This window comes from Hippoglossus stenolepis, chromosome 2 (genome assembly GCF_022539355.2).
Source record: "Hippoglossus stenolepis isolate QCI-W04-F060 chromosome 2, HSTE1.2, whole genome shotgun sequence".
NCBI classification, from domain to species: Eukaryota; Metazoa; Chordata; class Actinopteri; order Pleuronectiformes; family Pleuronectidae; genus Hippoglossus; species Hippoglossus stenolepis.
In genome coordinates this window covers 13,349,063-13,369,261 of record NC_061484.1, presented here as the reverse complement: position 1 = coordinate 13,369,261, position 20,199 = coordinate 13,349,063, and the positions used below count along the sequence as shown (strand labels likewise).

Genomic DNA, 20,199 nt, shown 5'->3' with positions numbered 1-20,199 from the left:
GTTCACATTTAGGATCTGCATGGTTGTAAAGTTTTGGGCTGCCTCGCAGACTCACGGATGTGGGTAGATGGTAAAATGTACGTTGTGCGAGCCCTTGCAGTCCTGTGGTTGTGTATTCAAATTGGTTCTTACACTTGGAACAAAATAATCTGAACTGTAACAAATTTTCTGAAATATCTTTACTTTTCAAAGTAATGTTCAATAGGCAGTGAAGTTGAGTTACTTGTGAGCTCTGTTTTCTTATTTTATGTGCTGTTTGTTTTTGCTTCTTTGGCTTTGCTATTTTGAGTAGCGTATTGTAAATCATTAAGACAATAGCTTTGTCAATAAAACAGAAGATCGTAAGAAGAGGCCAGAAGAGGATGTTTCTGAAACGGAAGTACATCACTGCACAGAAAGTGAGGGAATCGGTTACCATGGTCTAAATGTTGTTACCAGGGGCAAGTGATTTAAGGGTTGCCCAGCAGTCTTTATCCATGATTGGCAGTTCTCTGCCAGGCTGAGTTCCAAGTGTCTCACAGTTTGTCAGAGGCAGGTTTGCATTCACACAACACTTGCCAGACTGTGTAGTACCACACCAGATACCGCTCCTGTCATTAGTCGTATTATTGTGTCGTATAGTGTAGTGACTCTTACTTCCTGAGGTCTCTCCACACCTCCAAAGAAACATTTGCTAGTCTCGGACCAAACTCGCTCTGGATGGTTGTGGAGTGGACCAGCAACAGACATGAGTGTAAAGTGATCCACCATGTTGCCCTTCTATTATCTTGCTCCCTCCAGTCTACTCTCACCCGCTATCTCTCCCTCCCTCCTGCCCAGGCTATACGCACCAGCTGCTGCCTCCGTCCTCTGCCTTCCCCTCCTCCCCTTCTCTCCCCCTCATAGCCTTCCCTCTTGTCTTCCTGTTTGGGTGTAGTTGGACCACAAGGGCTGTCCTCTACAGGGGATAAATAGAAGGGAAAACATTCTGCTTTTAAGTCAACAACCAAACAAGATTACACACTTTTAGGATTAAATTGTTAAATAACTTAATCCTGCCTCCATCAAGCGATTGGTGTCATGTAGCCCTACAAACGTGGTCTCTGAATATTTATGGCTGAAGACCTCTTCACAGACAGAATACATTTTGTTCATGTTGTAGACCACAGCTATCATCATCTACAAATAATTAATACGTCACTACATGATTGCTTAGGTAAACTGTTAGATTTGAAAGAAAGGATCTGTGTGTATTTTTTTAATATTTGGATTAACTGCGTCAAGTAGCCAAATATTTGCTTGCCTGCTTTTGATCCTCCATAGCAGTACAGACAGTCTTTGTGAAAGTTGATGTGTGTTAGGTTCGCATGTGTGGTTTTGTGTGTGTCATACACAGAGGGTGTAACTTGTAAGATATAAATAGGCTATGGGAGTTATTAAAGTCTCCCCACAAACAATCCCTCTCATTAGAAAGGGTTGGAGATCAAGTTACACTGATAACATTTGGCCTACTGGGAGGTTCACCAGTTTGAGCTGAGAACTCGATGGTTGAGCTGTTGGATAGCTGAGTGGAGACGCAGTCAAATCACTTTGAATAAAATCAGTCCAAAACATGAAAAGACATTATTTATACAACGTGGATGCTGCATCAGTATCGTCATTACTCGTGATTTGATAAGTATGTTTTATCGTAAATATTTAGAAGTGACCTGAGCTCAGACAAAGAAATAAAGGGTTTGATTTAAATATGGAAATGTATACTGTCATGGTTACACCACTTTATCAGAGTCTTGTAAAAGTACTTGATTTGACATTGAAATCATAGTCTATGAACATTTTTCTGTGACAAGCTACATTGAAACATGGTAGTATGTCTACTTGCATCAGGTCTCACAGTTTCATCAGTCAGACAGAGGAGGTGAGGGGAGGACATAGTTCCTTGATACAGATGTGAGATTAGTTTTTCTCCATCGGCTTTTTACACATCTGGACATTATGGCAAAAAGTTATGGGTATAAAGATGTCCTGTTGAGGACTGAAATTATTAATTGATGTCTAAAGTAATTTCCATTCCATCCATTATATGCTGGTTATTCTTTGATGGTCGCAGGGTAGGTTGCGGGTTAGCTATTGTCCATAAAGTTGTTACTGTCCAAGTAACTAGTCAAAGTCATAGTTTCAGCTAAAGGTTGTGCATGTGCCCGCAAATGGCATGGAATGTACTTCTCTCACACTTGACAACTTGTCTTTTACTCTTTAGTCTGTGTACCTGTCATTCGAAATCGGTTGCACATGAGAGTGATGTTTGTGCATCCCTGCTTCTTCCATAAAATTAATTAATTCTGTGGGGGATGCTTTAGTTTACTTCTAAAGTGTTTTCTTCGTCCAGAACCTCCATAACTCTGCTCATTTGACTTCATACTCGTATGACATCCAGCTGTCATTCAGCTCATGCACTGTTGGCAAGCCTGAACTCAATGGGAGTGTTGGACAAACGGATAGCTGAGGTGAAGGAGGAGAAAGGTGTTTCCTCGTGTGTTACCTGCAGGCTGGGCTGTCATAGAAAATGCTGGCAGCAGAATGAGGTCATAGATTTTCCACCCTTATGCTTTATGGACACAGAACAGACACATACACACGCACCTATTTCCAGGAAGATGATTGTCTAGTTCAGGATGTGTTCCCTGCTCAGTCAATAGAGCATTTAGTATTTATGTACAAATGTCACAGGTAAAGAGAGACAGAGCGTTCTCCTCCCAACACTGCATACATATGACCAATTTTCTCTGGAAGCTTTGATGAGAGCTGCCTCCGGGAGGACAATTAACTGAGCGTAGGCTGTAAAATTATATTTGGCTATGTTATTAGAGATTGGATGAAATGCCTTTTTGTCTCCCCACTAGATTAAGCTGTTACTTACATTAAACTGTGGTTACTCAATCAGGCCTAGACTTTGCCATTATCCCCAATTGCTTTGTATAACCTAATTCAAACCCACCCAGATATAAACCTAATTCACTTAGATGGTTTCTGTTTCTTTTCAACCAACACACCAATTTCCTAGAGAATTTACCCATTTTCTCTGCTGCCTCAAGGAATGTGTTGCTGTCGCCCTACACTTGGCTCCAAAAACATGACTTTATTCATAAGCCAAACCTTTAAAGTTATTGTCTCTTGCTTTATATAAGCCTGTGCAAATCTGAGTGCGTTCTACATTATTAAGCATGGACATTTTGTCAGATTAATCTGCTCGAGAGTGATGTAACAGCTTAATCTTAATATAAAAACAGCTGCTTGTTTATTGTACCCAAAAACTGCTCTTGCACAACCTCGCCAACATGTTGCAAAGATGTTATGCATTAGATATCATTTAAACCTTATTATCACTAAATTTATTTTTCATTCTCACATTTCTTATTTTAACAAAACAAAAAGATAGAAATAGCATAAAAATTAAAAGATAGAAGTATTTTTTTACTTTTTAATTTTAACTGTCTGATTCAGTGCACCAGTGTCTTGTGCCAAAGCCAGCTAACATTATTACATAACAAATATTCACAAACACTGCTGTTGAGCTGAACGTGTTTCTGCAAGTCATATACACACACACACACACACACACACACACACACACACACACACACACACACACACACACACACACACACACACACACACACACACACACACACACACACACACACACACACACCCTGAACTACAGACCTGCTGCACTAGTCTCAGCTGCTGCCAACCCACCTGAGCCCAACTGTCAAAACCGTTAACGCAGTGAATGTGGCACTTTAATATGCACTTCCATGCTCTGTCTTTCTCTGTTAGATTCTCTATGAACATCCACATACCTTTAGTTTCCCCTGGGTGCTCTCAACACACAAATATGATATTCTCGTAGCCAGTTTCTGTCTCTATCCACATGCACATACAATCATAATCTTTTTCCGCTGCAGTGTGACTTGCTCGCTGTCAGCTGTACCAAAGAACAAGCAGACAACCTGTTTATTTAGCTTAGCTTATTTTGCTTGAGTCCAAAGGTTAATCTTGTTCCAAATTAATATCCACAAAATATGTTTGGGGTTTTATTACATGTTGCATATTACAATTATGTGAAGTAGGGCAGTGGCAGTTATACAGTAATATTTTGTAAGGTGTATTGTGTTATTGTCTAACTACATCACTATCAACAGTTTTAATTACAATTGTATTGTACCCAGGAACTGGTCCTGATGCAGTTTGTAGTAGTAGTGTTTTCTACAGATAATGCGGAGTAACAATAATTCAGTTTCTGAAACTGGAGTTTCCTGGTGTTCTGGAGGTTCAAGATGCTGACCATGTAATTGCAATATTTTTAGCTCAAGTTCAGCCAGGGGCTTTTGTTCGCTCTCTGCCCCTTTTTGTACTGTCACCAATATATATATTTCCATTTATTAAACTAAATATATATATATTTAGTTTAATAAATGAAAAAAAAGCCACATAGAAATACATAAATATTGACATTTACCTGGGTACTAGAAACCATAAGAGACACCAAGTGAAACTATATTTCTTGCATGAAATCTTTTGCTGGCTTTACTTTTTAGCCACACTAGCAGTACTACAAGCAGTAGGCTGTATGGAATGAGTCAGTCCACTGCACTGGTCCAAAATACTATTAAATGGATTGTAGCAGAGATTTCTGGTGAATCCTGAGAACTTGGGTCTAGGGTCTATCGTACAATACCTGTTAAACATCAGTGTGAGCAGTAGTGTGAAGTAAGGCTGTTGACGCCGTCTTGTTATGAACAACATTTGTGATGGATCGTTTTTTTAGGAGTGCAGATTATATCATCCTTACTTTATGTGAGCAACACTAATGTGCACCTAACGGATGATACATCCATGTCTCAACTGCTCCTCACTCCACTGATATGGTACAGTCACTGTAGAAACATTATACAGACATCATGTGACACCACAGGAAACTTAACCGTCTCTGATCCTATAAGGTAAAGATGAAACACAAATAACCTTCCTCTGAAGTTATACGTCAGACAAGGTTTTTCAGCTCATCGAACTTTTGCCATTTAAGCAGTGTTTGTTGAGAAGTGGTGTTAGACCCTGTGTCGAGCAATCAGACCGCTTAGTGTGTTAATCTCAGCTAAACTCACTGCCTCACCACCAGCACTCCAGCTTCTTACACACTCGCACTATTGTCTTGCACTTCACTGTGCAACACATCTGAACCATTTGAACTACTTCTTTAAAGAAAGACTTACAGCCACCCAAATGCATCAACATTCACACCAGAATTTGATCTGAACACGTTCTAATGTGCATTCATTATTACATCCTCCAAGGAGGTTGTGTTTCCACCCGTGTCCATTGGTTTGTTTGTCAGCAGGATAATACACAAAGTACTTATCTGATTTCAACGAAACTTGAGACATGGGCTAAGACAGAATCCATCGAACTTATATATATTTTGTCACTTTCTTTAACATTGCAGGATGGGGTGTTTTTTCACATTTTCACTAATGTCCCAAGGAATATTTTAGGTATTTAAAAAAAATTATATAAATCATCATAGTAACACTCCTGTGTTCATTCATCATTGATCACTATACTTTGTCATAACACTAACAATATACAAATTTGGGGAGACAGAAAATCAATCTGCAGCTGTTTTGATTATCAAATAATTATTTTCTTAAAGGGAAAAATGGCAAAAATTTGTAGGTTCCAGCTTATAGTAGTTAGAAATTGTTTTTTTAAAGAAATTAATGATTTTAATTTCATTTTGACTTTAAACTTAGCTGTGAACATCATTCTGACCTCATTCTTTTCCTCCTCCTTTCTTCTCTGAGGGCTTCATCCTTCCCCTCCTCCCCTCTGTGTCCATTACACTCCCTGCTGCTTTCCAACACATATGCTGTACAAAGTGTGACTTGTGTCTGCCTTAGAGCTTCAGGAAGGCTTAAGGCACAAATTACTTTATTGTGAGTGTAATAATAAATTAGCAAAATACAAGTTATTGAGATGATTCAAGTCTTTATAAATGGTCAAAATCATGGATGAGAAAAATGTATGAAAACTCTGGCAGCTTCTGGATTGGAAACTGATTTGACTGTTGAGGAAGTTGCTTTAATATGCAGCCCTGTGTTGACTGGTTCATAGCCTAATGTTGCTCTCATTGAACTCTTCTCCACCCAGGAACACAAGCTCTCTCTCCCTTTTCCTCCTCCTTCCCCTCGTGTGTTTGACATTTGTGTGTTTGGCAGTGAGTCTGGCCTCCCAGCATGCTCTCACATGCGCTTTTATCCATCAATCGCCTCCGGCACTGTGGGTCAACCGCCCTCCCTTCCTCGTCCACCTGCTTCCATGTCACGTTTTGGCTGACCACCTCTCCCTCTTGCTCTCCCATTCCTCCTGTCTACTTCTGTCTGACTGTCCACCCCATCTGTCTGTCTCTGCTCTCATGGCCTTTGTTTCGTGGGGAAGGATCTGTCTCTTTTCTCCTCTTCCCTGCGGTCTCATCCCTCCCTCTGCTTGCAGAGAAAGAGATGAAAAAGAGGAGTGTTAGCAAGGGACCTGAAGCTGCTTGGAACAATATGGTGAAAAATTTCCCCCTTGCAGATTTGTCAGTGGGAGCAACATGGAGAGTTCAGAGTAAAAGTGTTGAGGTTTTTTTTCGCCATTTGCCAGGAAGGTTATGTTTTAATCTGTGTGTGTTTGTTTATCTGTTACCTAGCAGCATTACACAAAAACTACTGTCTTTAACATTGCAATATTAGGCATTTGACATTTTCACAAATTTCCCAGGGAATTATTGATTGAAATGATGGAGAAAAAAAAGGCACATTTATAGGACTGGTATGTGTAATATAGTATATAAATGGGAATGATCATGTATCATGAAGGCCCAGTTGCTGCAGAAACTGTGGTAGTAGTTGCAAAGAGTAGTAATGTTTACACACTGAAATATATATATATATATATATATATATATATATATGTATGTATGTATGTATGTATGTCAATCTTAATGTCAACTTACAATTAACCATCTAAATGTATCATGAATGCAGGTAACTCGCCACAGTGAATCCCAATATCTACCTATGTTTTTAACCTTTCTCATAATAAGACCTCAGTTTTGCACCAGTACTGCATTGTAGAGCTTTGTGCAGCACTGTTTGTCCATCTGTTGAGCTCTCTTTTTCTCTGATGATGTCAGTGGCCAGTTAAAAAACATCCATAAAGTCTTTACCATCGTCTACAGGCAGGCAGAATTTGGCATAACATTGTTAGTTTCTGCAACAAACAAACAGTTCTAAGCAGGTGTCCTCACTTTGCATTGGGTGTGCATAAGAGCAAATTCCATTCCTTGAACCTTCAGAAAAATAACCTCACAACACTCTTCTTTTAAATAGTCTCAGTATCACCCTTGTGGAATTTAATGATATACAAGTAAGTGTAGATTGATGCGGTGGAGACATACTGTAAGGAGTGCAGTGAAAGAACTTGTATCTTAATGACTTTATCGCTTCAACGCCTCGCTGTGTCTCTCCCTGCTTTTAGTTTACCTTTCCCTTCATCCCTCCCTTTTCTCTCCCCTTCTTTCCTGCCAGGTTGGCTGTTGTCACTGCTCAGGCGTCTCAGGAATGCCTCCAGATGTTTTCTTTATATGACTCAGCCTCTCACACACACACACTCACACTCACACTCAGTCAGTCTCTGGGGCCATTTCCTCTTTTTTGCACATAAACAGCCTGAAACACCATTATTTTGACTTCAGGTGGAAGTCTGTACCTAACCTTTGCACTCAAATCCCTTTGCTGTGTACAGACCCAGGAACTGCCTGTGTCTTCTATTTTTCAAGCCTTTCATATGGAATGACAAGCCCAAACTGACATCAGATCAGTGCTTCACAGCAAGTCAACCATGCAGACCCATTTCCATCTCTTCACTTTAGAGTTAAACACACACGCAGACATAAAATACAGTGGTATCTGTGTGGTTCGTGCAGCTCTGCAGTGCTTACTTTTCACAAAGCTCAGCTAGGCAGATACCCCAGACCTGTCAGAACAATTACCCAGACAACTCTACTAATGCTGCTCACATACACAGACAGTACATGCAGACTTCTTACAGAAACCAGTATAGCACCAAAGAACTGATTATCCTGTGTTAGTTTATTTATCTTTTACCCAGGGGTGGGGAGCATCCGGCCCCTGGGCTGTATATAACCTGTTTGATCCAGCCGAAAATTCAGCAACTCAACAATGCAAAAACTTCACATGAAAGCAAAACATTTTTATGTGATTAAAAGAAAATAACAAAGTTACAAACTAACGTGTCATTCACGATGGTCCCTTCAAACTGTATGCCTGTCAGGTCATGGTCAGTGTGAAGGAAACGCACATAGTTGTTACGTGTCATTGCTGACATGCATCAAGACAACTCTCAAGAACAGAAAAGTAGATGCAGAATCTTGTGCTTTCCAAGTGAAATTGATTGATTGGATCTTTTTGTTGTTGAAGTAAAAGACGACCTAGTGTTTATGGGGACATGCTCCTGATGAAAAAGCAAAGTAACAAATACTGCTCAACTAGTCATTTCTGTGTGCAAATTCACTGCAGAGTTTGACATGAAGTAGGAATGACTTTGCTAGGAATACGAAGCACTAAAGGTGTGAATTTGTTTGAGCAAGTTGCTTAAGCCAAAAGCAACATCACCTCTACCATTTGACATCAGGTGCAAGGGCTTAGGTTTAGTTTTATCTTTTGTATATCTTAAGTACCATTCACCTTGATTACTGTATAAACCCAAATCTACACCCATGATCAGGCACCTCAGTAGCAGTTCCAGGCATAACATTGAAGAGGTTGGTGTGATGATCTAGAATGGCCCACAGAAGATGTTATGAAAATTGTAATGACCCTTGATAGAAAAATGTATCCCCCACCTCTGTTTTAATGTGTGATTTTGACATTCTGTCCCTGAACTAACATCTATCCTTCAACCATTAAAACTTAAAACTGTCTTCACTTCAAAACTGAATCATTGCTGGAGTGATTTGGTGCTTTTAGTTCCTCATCTATGGCTATAAATACACTTCTGTTACTCGTGACATTATAAGTCTGTGTGTTGTCTTTTGTTCCTGTCCGATAGACAGTGTAACAGGATAACCAGAAACATTTGTAATGACTTCACTATCAGAAATGTTACCCTGAATCAGAAATGACACAGAAAATATCACTCTTGAGTCCACTTTGAAGACATGACAGCATGTATTTCATGTGTCTGTGTGGTCTCTGTACAAACTTCTGACAGTTTTTTTTTTTAACCTTAATGTGATCTTATATTCTTCTTCTTGTCTTCATGTTCATCTCTGTGCAGATGTGTATGTTAAGAACCAGTGTTATGAGAAGCAGGGAGTTTGCATACTCAGTTAATCCTCCCTGAATAAATGGATCCCAAAAATGTAGCCATGATGTAAAAGCCAAATATTTCAAATAGGCTGAGTAAGTTTACATTCCCACCTGGATTCATTTTTAGCCTATTACAGAAAAGGTTGTGTCTGTGTTATCTATGCTCAGCAGAATCAAAGCAGTTTGTTTCTAAGCCCCTCCCACTGTATGTCGGCCTTTTATGGGCATTAGTCTGAGGATGATTGTCAGCTCTAAAGCCTCTTCACTTACTCACAAAGACAGGGATTGCGCGATGATTGACATGTGTCTGGCCCTAACACTTACCATGTCTGGAGCAGGTATAGTGATCGACAGGTGGCAAGCTGTGTCGAGGATCCTCCCCTGCTGATGAGAAAGATTAATGCAGCCGAAGTGAATGTCAGCTTCTGTTTGTATATTCTCAGGAGAACAAATTGGAGTAGCTCACTCCCTTTCATGGAAAAGGTTCAGTGGTTATGCATGTGGAGCCACTTCACCCTCGACAGTGTTTACATTCCCACCTGGGAATGTTTGTCATTTAACATCCACCTCTGTACACCACAGTCTCTTTTATGATTGATTCATCCTGAAGTCATTCTCTCAACATTTTCAAGCCCACCATTTTATTTATACATTTTCTTCTTACTTCTAGATCTGTTGTATGGAGAGTTCCTACTAATAATTATTCTCATTTGGTATAAAAAAAGGCTATTGCTTTTATGTTAAACTAAGGGGAAAAAATATATATTGTTACCATTACTGTGTCAAACATTAATTACAATTAAAACGATGTTTAAAAACCGTGCTTTGGAAAACTAGATACTGTCATTATGCTTCTTTCAAACTTTGCAAAGTCATTCAAGCGCAGCGTAATGTGAGTTTGCATTGCATCACTGAAAACATGGTGGAAGGCAGTAATGGTGCCCTGGAGGTTTTTCTGCTATCTAACCTATCCTGTTTGGTCTTCACCCTCTGACTGTTTAGTTTTGTCTGGACCAAAATAACAGGTGTGAAAGGTGCCTCGAGCCACAGTCCAGATCAAGGAAAATTTTGTCCGACCAAAAAAGGGGGTCTCATTCCAGATCGAACTGAACAATGGTTTGGTTAGTTTGGTGTTTGAAAATGTAACACAGACATGAACCTTTGTTTGGACCTTGGTAAAGACTTGCAGGTGTGAAAACGCCTTAAGAAGACCTAGTGTGAAGTGTGGTTGTATTTTGGGTTTTTAAGTTTCCTAAGGGAAGTGTCATCCATTCTTAATATATGGGCAGATAAGGGTATCCTCTGGACCTTCTTATGTTTATAGTCTCGCTCTGATCTTGTACGTAGCTTACCATTGAGCCGAGTGAATATTCTCACTTCGTTTTTGATGCATTCTGGTTACTTGAATTCTTCATCACTCTAAATTAGCAGGGATCCACCCGGAATGATGCACTCTGCTCCTTGTTGTGTCAGGGAAACTGAAGGAGCAGGTTTTGATCCATTGACCAAGATCAGAGGCCCAGTAGACAATGTTTTTAGAGGAAGCCAATTATGATTTTCACAGTGATGTCCGGTCAGAGTGCGCACTTGAAGTGTGTTTGACAGTGATGGGATTTGTATGAGGCCCAGATGAGATCAGGATCATGGGAGGGTAACAAAGAATCCTGCAGATGTATGTGCCAAAAAGAATTTCAGTGATTTGAACTCCTCTTGTTTTCTGGGTTACACTTGGTCTACGATAATCAATAATAGAATGGTGTCTTTAATTTAAATTCTTTGAATGCTTTGGAAGAACTGCATTGTACTTTTCCTCTGGTCGAACTGATTGATTACAGTCTGATTGAATGGATCCAATTATCAGACAGACTCACTCACTGTTTACAAACCTCCATCATGTGATTTTATTGTTTTAGTATAGATGTCACGTTGAGGAAATCGGATAAATATTCTTACTGGAATGTTTTGCACTTGATGTTGCCCAAACCGCGTTATATTTCTGCTGTGGCTTTGTTTGTGTCTCTTGCAGCGTGAGAGCAATAATCCAGGTGAAATTTAAGTACTCCACCCAAGATTTGCTTAACAAAACAGCAGCTCCAGCACATGTCAGGAGAGTTGGAATGAGATTATTTTTCTTTTTCTTTTTTCTGATTCCGATCAACTCTATCTACTCTATCTCTACTTAGAGGATAAACATAAGCTGTTTTCAGACATGAAAATCGGGGTCCGGACATTTTCCAGTGCCTTTCACTTATGAAGAATGCAGCAGCAGGTTGTTCAGGTCAAACGCGAAGCAGCAGCAGGAACATTTCTGGAACATTGAGATGAGGGGTATGCAGGAAGCAGTACACAAAGTATAAATTCAGCTGATGAAAGCACATGGTTTGTGTTTACAACGCATCAAAACCAGCGTCCACCTTTATCGCCGAAAAGCCCTCGAATCGTGTCGAAGTTGTTGTCTTCAGTGGTATGGCACCTCTTTTTCATCCTGATCACTGTATGTCTGAATGCAGCGGGGATGTTTTTTTCTATTCTTTCAATCTACAACATAAGTGTTGTAGATTCAAAGACCGAAGATGATAAGTAACATTGGATTTGCAGAATTTACATCACAGCTCCATTTACCAGGTCCAACATAAGTCAACTAAAGCTGCAACAATTTGCTGGTTAGTTGATAAGTCCAAGAGAGAAGCCTGGAGGTGGTTAACATGGCTGAAGGGGTTAAATGTCCAACACTGGCTGTCTCTGCCCTCATTCTCACGAGTGTGTTTGCAGAGGTTCAGGTCACCCGGTCATGATTCTTTCATTTATTTGTTTCCTCTTACTTGTGTATCACGTGAAACTGAAACGATTACTTGATGAAGTTGATTGTTTTGTTTAATATTGATTGAGCTAATTAATAATTGTAGTCATTTCCCAAGCAACAATGCAGACGATTTGATGGTCCCAGCTTCACAAATGCAATGATTTGATGCTTTTCTTTGTCTTTATATGATAGTAAATTGAATGTCTTGCCTATGTTGCGATATTATTGGTTTGAATATATTAAGGACATAGTCATTTACTACTTCTCTGTCCTGTTTGATGAACACAAGTGGCACAGTTGCTGATTCACCGCTGTTCTCTGCCCCATTTCTATCTCCTTCTTTCTTTTCCTGCTTATTTGTCTGCTTTCTGCTTCAACCCTGTGACCCTCTCAGTTGTGCCTCGTCGGCCTCTCTCCTCCCTCTCTTCCTGTCCCCATGCTGCTCGTTCTTTGTTTGCCTCGTCTATCGCTCTCTCCCTCTCAGCTCCTCACCAACCTCTTTTCATGAGCGTGACTGGACAAACTGGCTTTTGCTCCCGCCAGTATATTTTTTTCCAGTCTCCATTGCAAAAGGTCCTCTCGCTTATGATTGTACAATGTGTACTGGGAATTTATTTAATCAGTATCATAGTGTTTTCCTTACACATGAAGGCCACTGTTAAAACAACCTTTCCTTTGTAGGAAACTGTAAATGTTTTTAATTTCTCCCTCCTTGTCCACTCTTCATTCGTGTGCTTCACACACTGCACTATTTACCCTCGCTCCCTCTCTCTGCCATGTATGCAGTCCGTCAATCTGACGAGGAAAGGAAATTGTGTTTCCCCGCAGGTTTGTCTTTTCAGCAAATTAATACAAAGTGGCCCATGTGGTAGTGGAAGACATTTGCAGGAAATGATGTGCCAAGGTACTGTAAAATATGAGAGGTGGAGACTCATGCTTCTGTCATACTGTATGTGCTGCTGAGTGTATTTGCCAGCGAAACGTGATAGTTTTACCATTCATACAGTTTTTAGCCATGACAGCAGCTCTACACATGGAAATTTTGGTTTGACTATCAGTCAATCCACCAACTTTGGTCTAGACCAGGGGTCGGCAGCCTTTTCTATCAAAAGAGCCAAATTCTGGTATTATTCTATCCAGGTCTTATTCTCATAATTTTGCATATTCTGTAAAATGCCAATGCTATCGTTGCACATTCTTACTCCCCTGAGATTCATTAAATGCAACCTCCTGCAGAACTACCTTTTGAATCAGCCTCTTAAACCGTGTCCACACTATTGCGGATATTTTGTAACTTTTTCCTCTGCATTAGGGCCTCTTGTCCACAAATCACTAATATAGAGATTTGTACATTTTCCTCTGAAATAATTCCATAAAGCACCTGACACAATAACTGTCCCTGGCACCTTTTTTGAATAAATAAGTCTTTAAGTTAACCAAGTTTAGTACGTAAAGAACTGCAGTAATCATGTTGAGTCTGAATTAAGGCCCACATATTGAATAGAGAATACACAAAAAGGAGAAAAAAACCCGAAAAAACAGGGGTGATTAGAGGATTTTTACTGAAAGTGGTCACATAATTTGGATCCTCAAACAAGCTGGCACTCTTTCCCCTGTCGTCTGTTGCTTTAAAAGAGCTATCTCTCATCCTGTATCTTTGTTGAGTGTTGATTTGTTCCAGCACTAGGTCTTTTTCTTCCTTAGTTTTTGTTTCTCTATCATTAACTGTGACAGTCAAAGCTCTACTGTCCCTCATCTTTCCAGACTGAAGCGACAGTTATAATGGCATTTTCACCCAACTTCAAATTCAGCCTCTCGAGAACACGACACTGTAGACTTTAAAATGACTGTACCGGACACACCCTCTACAACAGGGATATTCAACTAAAATTTAAAGAGGTCCAGTTAGAGAAAATTTCTTGAAGCAAAGGTCCGGAAGATCATAATGTCTAACTATTTAGTGTGATATATATTTAAGTAGCCCAGTAGTTCTATCAACATCTGCATGTACTAAATACCTGACTGTCAAATCAAATGAATTCAGTACGATTCAAAAACTTTTTGACAATATTTATTGTCACGTAACATAGAACTGAACATATATGTACGATTGCAGATATGTATAATGTTCTCTCATTAACTAAATAAAAGAAGGGCTGCATTTCAAAATAAGAGAAAATAAATAAAATGTGAAAATTGTGCATGTTCAAATAAAGGGCTTAACTTCCGAAAAATAAAATAAAGGGAGCAAAAGCTTGAATTTCCCTTTTTCTGTTTCACATCTTGACTCAAAAGTCTCAACCAATTTTACAGATAATAAATCTCAACACATCTTAACTAGTGGTGCACCGATGTATCGGCCGTGTATCGGTAGCGGCCGATATTCGCCTCGTTTACTGCCATCGGCGTATCGGTAATAAACTTGACTTTCACCGATAACATTGGCCGATGTTCATTGGTATGTTTTCTGCAGCCTGCCAATCTGGCATCCAGATTATGGTACACTGACGGCGGGTTTACACCGGGCGCTGAAGTGCCGCGCCAAGGAAAGCCAGGCGCCTCCCATCCACCCCCCTGTTAAACCTTTGTGCGGTTCACATGTGGCACAGCCACGCGCCAGCGCCCTTCACCGATGGTTTCGGCGTGCCAGCAGCGTATCGCGCCAGGAAACAGACTGAAAATGATTTTAAACGATATAAATGACATATTTTATATGATATAAATGATCAAATATGCATCCCATACTTTGTATTCCCTTCTGTTGTCCTGGAGTTTTAATTTTCCCAATTTTCCCAATCAATTAAATGTCCCCCTCTGCCCATCCACTACAGCCACACAAGCAGTCATATAGATAAAAAGAGAGAGGGGGCTAAAGGCTTGCTTGGAGAATACGTCATTTACCCCGACACCCGACATTGAACGGGTTACATACAACAACAAGCGGAGAATCGCGGGCTGACCGGGCGCGAGAAATGCGGGTCCGGTGTGCACATGCGCAACAGGTACTACATACAAACAGCAGAGACAATGTCGGCAGCGTCGGCTCTGTGGGATTTCTTCACTGTCTCAGAGAAAGATCGCCGTTTAGCAATTTGCAAGACATGTTCAGCCGACATTTCAAGAGGGGGTAATACCACCAAGGATTTCAACATGGCATCTAAAGTTACACTTGTCACTTTTCATATTATTCAAGTAATAAACAAATATCAGTATCGGCTATCGGCTAGATTGTTGTTTTAAATATCGGTATCGGCCAAGAATTTCCATATCGGTGCATCCCTAATCTTAACAATTGACTGTTTCTCCACTTTCTCCGTCTCACTCCTGTTTCTCCACTTTCTCCGTCTCACTCCTGTTTCTCCACTTTCTCCGTCTCACTCCTCTGTTTCTCTCCCTTTCTCCGTCTCACTCCTGTTTCTCTCCCTTTCTCCGTCTCACTCCTCTGTTTCTCTCCCTTTCTCCGTCTCACTCCTGTTTCTCTCCCTTTCTCCGTCTCACTCCTTTCATGTGTAACTTGCCTCTAACTCTCATCTGTCTGCACTGTAGAGTCGCAATGTTTACCGCCTGGAATGCACAGACTTGATTGGCTGAGTAGTATCACGTGGGATGGCTTAACTCGCATGCAATTGGTCTGTGCGTTTCCTCATCCGCTAAACTACCGTAAAGACTACAAAAGCTGCGCTGATTACAAATAGAAGCGCCCCGTCAGGTTTTAAATCATAACCTTCTGTTTTGGCTGTAGGTCCGGGTCCGTACGGGACGGCTTCTGGGTCTGGACCCGGACCGCGGTCTGCCTGTTAGTGACCTCTGCCCTACAATAACACAGGCCTCCCTCAGAAAAGGGCTGTGCTCTGTGGCCTTCTTCCCAGACATGTGTTTGCTAAAAAGTGAGAGAGGTTTTTGTGTGTGCGTGCGAGTACATCTCTTATTTTTTCCAACTCGCTTTTACAACCAAGCCTTCCATGACCTTCGTGTGGACACTGCCTCTGTCCTGGCGGGTCATTATCACTCAGCAGAAAAACTGCAGGCATTATCTCCACAGAGTCCTCACACACACTTGACACACAAAACTGCATGTTGCCCGTGTTCTATCTTGTCCTTCTCGGTCCAGCCCTGGGCTCTTCTACGCTGCTCACACAGTCTGATTAAATTAGGCCCGCTCAGCACTGTTATCTATTGAATTAGCCCGTCATTACTTCTGCAGACACCGCTGCTGAATGCTCCTTCCAGGGCAAGTTCACTAACGAGCTGCGTGGGATGTGTCACTCCTGTTTGTTAGCTTTCGCCATCTCTGTGGTGTTACATGAGGTCAGCAATGAGGGGATGAGGCTGAGTGTTGTATACGTCTCCTCTCTTAAACAGCTCAGCTCAGTTAATTGAAACTAAATTGAAAGTAAAACTAGAACCACTAGCTATTAATTTAGTGAGTAGTTGCTTTTGATTTCTGCTTGAAGTCAGAATCTGGAAAAGAGCACGTTGATGAACCCGGACAACCTCTCTTCAGTTCAGTTACACAATCAATTCAACATCTGACACATAATCACTTGGCAGTGAGACTGTAACTCAGCACAAACAGAACAATCCAGAGCCACGCTGATACACTCCAACTTCTTCTACGTAACATCAGTCACTCCCTCAGTGTTTCTTTTAGTAGCAGGTTTAGGTCACTGCACAGACATGGGGATGGGGAGGGAGTAACTGTGTCAAGTGAAAGTGGCATCTGGGCTGCAGTCAGCTTTTTCTCATCTGTCAGTCTGGATCAAAGAAAGGTCACGGCCTGGTCAGGTATTCAAGATGAAAAATTACAAACTTCCCAGGAAGATTTTTTTTTTCAAAGTTTGTTCTACAGGCAAGATATCCTGCTTCTATCTATTGAAAAGTCTCTTCCAGAACATTGAGGGTAATGCCCCACAGTTATGGGTAAAGATGTTAAGTGTAAATCCTGTGTGAAGTTTGCATCCTACAATCCCATTCATTTCAATAGGATCAATAATCAAACTGTCAACACTTTTTGAGGGAGTAAGTATTTATCATAAATAAGGTATACACAGGGTTAATGGGAATTTATTTTAACTTTTAAATTGCAAGTCTAGTGTCTTATTTCTTTATTGTATCACACCGTACTATCTTAAAAGTTATGATAATGAAATGGCCGAACTAGACAAACTTTTTACATTATATTTATTATGATGCCTATAGTGTATATGTGTATACATGTTTGACGTACTAATTACTGGTGGTGTTGAACTGGACTGCATATTGAGAAGCAATTTCTAACACCCCTATAATGTATGTAAAGAGCAATGATAAAACAAATTGAATTGAAAAAATCTAACTGTAACACGTTCTACTGTTATAGCTGCAGTAATACACATATAATTTAATTCACACATTTTTTCTAAATCACCCTTTTTCTTACATATAACAAGATCTCTGCCACCTTCCATTTTGGCAGTTATATTTTTTAAATGAAAAAATACGTAGCACTTTTTTATTTACCGGAGAGGCAGTAAATTAACTGTTTTCAATATACATGCTAATTGAAATAACAATTATTGCAGTTTTCACTACAGGTGCTAAGAATAATTATCTGTCATTGGTTATGTATCTCTAATATAGAGTGAGAGCTGCCATGGACTTGGAACTAGTAAGATACAGTCTGCCTCTGCTCACCCTAAAGTCCCAGAGCCTCTCCCTCTTCAGCTGATGTCACATTTCTTTTTATGGGCTTACACAGATCTGTGAGGATTAGAGAGATGAGTCACTGTCATGTGGACAAACCACCAAACCACTGTAAAATTAGACATTATTTGCAAATTCTTTGTGCGACCAGATTCTGATGCAGTGAAGAAAATACCAACTTGGACTATTTTCCCGAAGCTCAAAAGTTGGCTGTGACCATGACAACAGTGTCAGTAGTGTCAGCGTTTAATGCGTTTAACTCGTCTATATCTCGTTTTATTCCTCCACAATATAACCAGACAACCAGTCATCATAGTGGTCAGTAAGGGTCTTTTATCATGAATGGCCGGTCATGTCATGTCTTTGTCTTTAGTGGAGTCACAGACCACTCCTTAATCTTTTCCCTCTGTTGTGCAGCCGTCAGAGGAGAGCAGACATTAGCCCGGGGTGTAACTGGGCTAATGTGCTGTAGCTGTAGCACAAGGCTAGCTGTTAGCTGTTTACTTCTTCCAGCTTTTTTTCTTTTTTCTTTTTTTAGCCCTCTGTCCAAGCGGCATCATTTCTGTCATAGTTTCCTTTTCAGCCTCTATCTCAATTGGGATTCCTGCAGTGGAGGAAGAACTCAAGTAAAAATACTACAATAACTTTTCTACTTTAGTAAAAGTAAAACAGTACTTGAGTGTAGCCATTCCCTAAAGCTACAGGAGTACTGGAGTAGAAAGTAGATATTTGCTGATATATGCAGATTAAAAGTGTAAAGTAATGGAAGATAATTCTAGTAAAGACACTACTTTAGTACAATAACAAAGTAAATGTACTTAGTTACATCCCCCCATTAGACAACTTTGATTGAACTTTGAACAAAAAAAACAGCCTGTACACTGTTGTGAAGGGACTTGCAGTACACCTGTAAGTTCATTTGTATTTTAGAGTGTAAAGAGGCCTTCATTTGAATAATCATTTACCAGTTTGTAGGATGATGTTTGAAGCGAGCCTTAGGACAATAAATCCACCCACTGCTGCTTATATAGAGATGTTATCATATTTTCAGATGATGGTGTATTTCAATCCAAAGGTCTTTCTATAGGGGAAGGGGAATCACCACTGGGATTTGTAAATGTAGAGCCCAAAGGGAACAAGAAGTCAAGCAGGCAACAGAAATGCATCGCAGTTACTCTCTGGCTTTGATCCAATACTTAGAAAACGCATCCTTCCCATGTTTCCGCCCTCAAGATTTTATCACCAACCCAAGTGAGTGCAAATTAAAAAATAAAAATCTGTCACAAATTCTCTTCAAGCCTGATCTGATAAAGTGTTTAACACAATTAGCTGAGGATGACTTGGTATCATACAGGCTTAGTGCCATAGATCTGAGAAGGATTCAAGAGGGAGGATGTGCTCTTGATGTGGAGAGTCTGTGTCGCTCGGCCTCCACTGACAGCAGCAAAATTGCAGAGGAAACAGGAAAAGCCTGAGAAGCTTGGTGTTAGGACGGATATCCTCTTTTGGAGGCGTTCCCCCTCCTCCCTCACTTAACTCTCCCTCTCTTTATCTCTTCTTTATGGTCCCCCCAAACCCGTTTAGCTCTCGGTGTGGCATTAACTCTTTGGCTGAGCTCGAGAGCAAACTACAGACTTCTGTTCTGTTCCTCTGTCATTTTTTGGGGGGAGAATACAATCTGAGGGAACTATGTGTTGGCATGGCGACGAAGAGGATGAGGACAGCTCGGAGGTGAAGTGTTATTGACTTGTTTGTTTGATTTGTGTGTTCCTGTAATAGTGGCCGTGTCGCTGTGATTTGTAGTGATTAAAGCGTTCAGGATCCTGCTGTGTTCCTGATTGTGTGTCTCCAGATAACACTCTGCTAGAGGTGATTTTGACAAACGCACATGATTATGATTAAGGCAGGGGGGGGGGAAAGTTCTAACACATTTGTGTATTTTATCAAGTTAAGACTTTCATTTCTCACAGAGAAGAACCAGATCATGAGAAATGTCTGAAAAGAGGACAATTTCTATTTGACTTTAATGTTTGTGTACAGTATTGAGTTCTACCCCATTGGGCAGGGAGACTTTCCTGAAAATGGCTTCTCTAATGATGACTTCAGTATTTCTAAACAATTCTTGTTGTATTAAGCTCTAACGCTGCAGATTTGTTTTGAATTATTAGAAACACTGAACAGGATTTGTCATTCCTGACTGCTCCTGTTCTCTCTTTTCTCATCATCTTGCTTCATTTGTCTATTTTTTTAACCCAACTTTGCCATTTTTCCTCTGCCACCTATCAGTTTCCATTCTCCCTCTGT

At 40.4% G+C, this 20,199-nt stretch overlaps 1 protein-coding gene across 3 annotated transcripts in view; it reads left to right on the top strand.

The window, feature by feature from the left end:
* pkn1a (protein kinase N1a) overlaps positions 1-20,199 on the top strand; it is a 50,235-nt gene that overhangs the window by 9,219 nt on the left and 20,817 nt on the right. For 2 of the 3 annotated variants that reach the window (XM_035174218.1, XM_035174200.1), the window contains exon 1: positions 19,439-19,626. The exons of the other annotated variant lie outside the window; for it this stretch is intronic. In XM_035174218.1, the coding sequence (XP_035030109.1) occupies positions 19,585-19,626 (42 nt within the window). In that variant the 5' untranslated portion in view covers positions 19,439-19,584. Of the gene's footprint in view, positions 1-19,438; positions 19,627-20,199 lie in introns of those variants that run through there. 3 annotated transcript variants of the gene reach the window in all.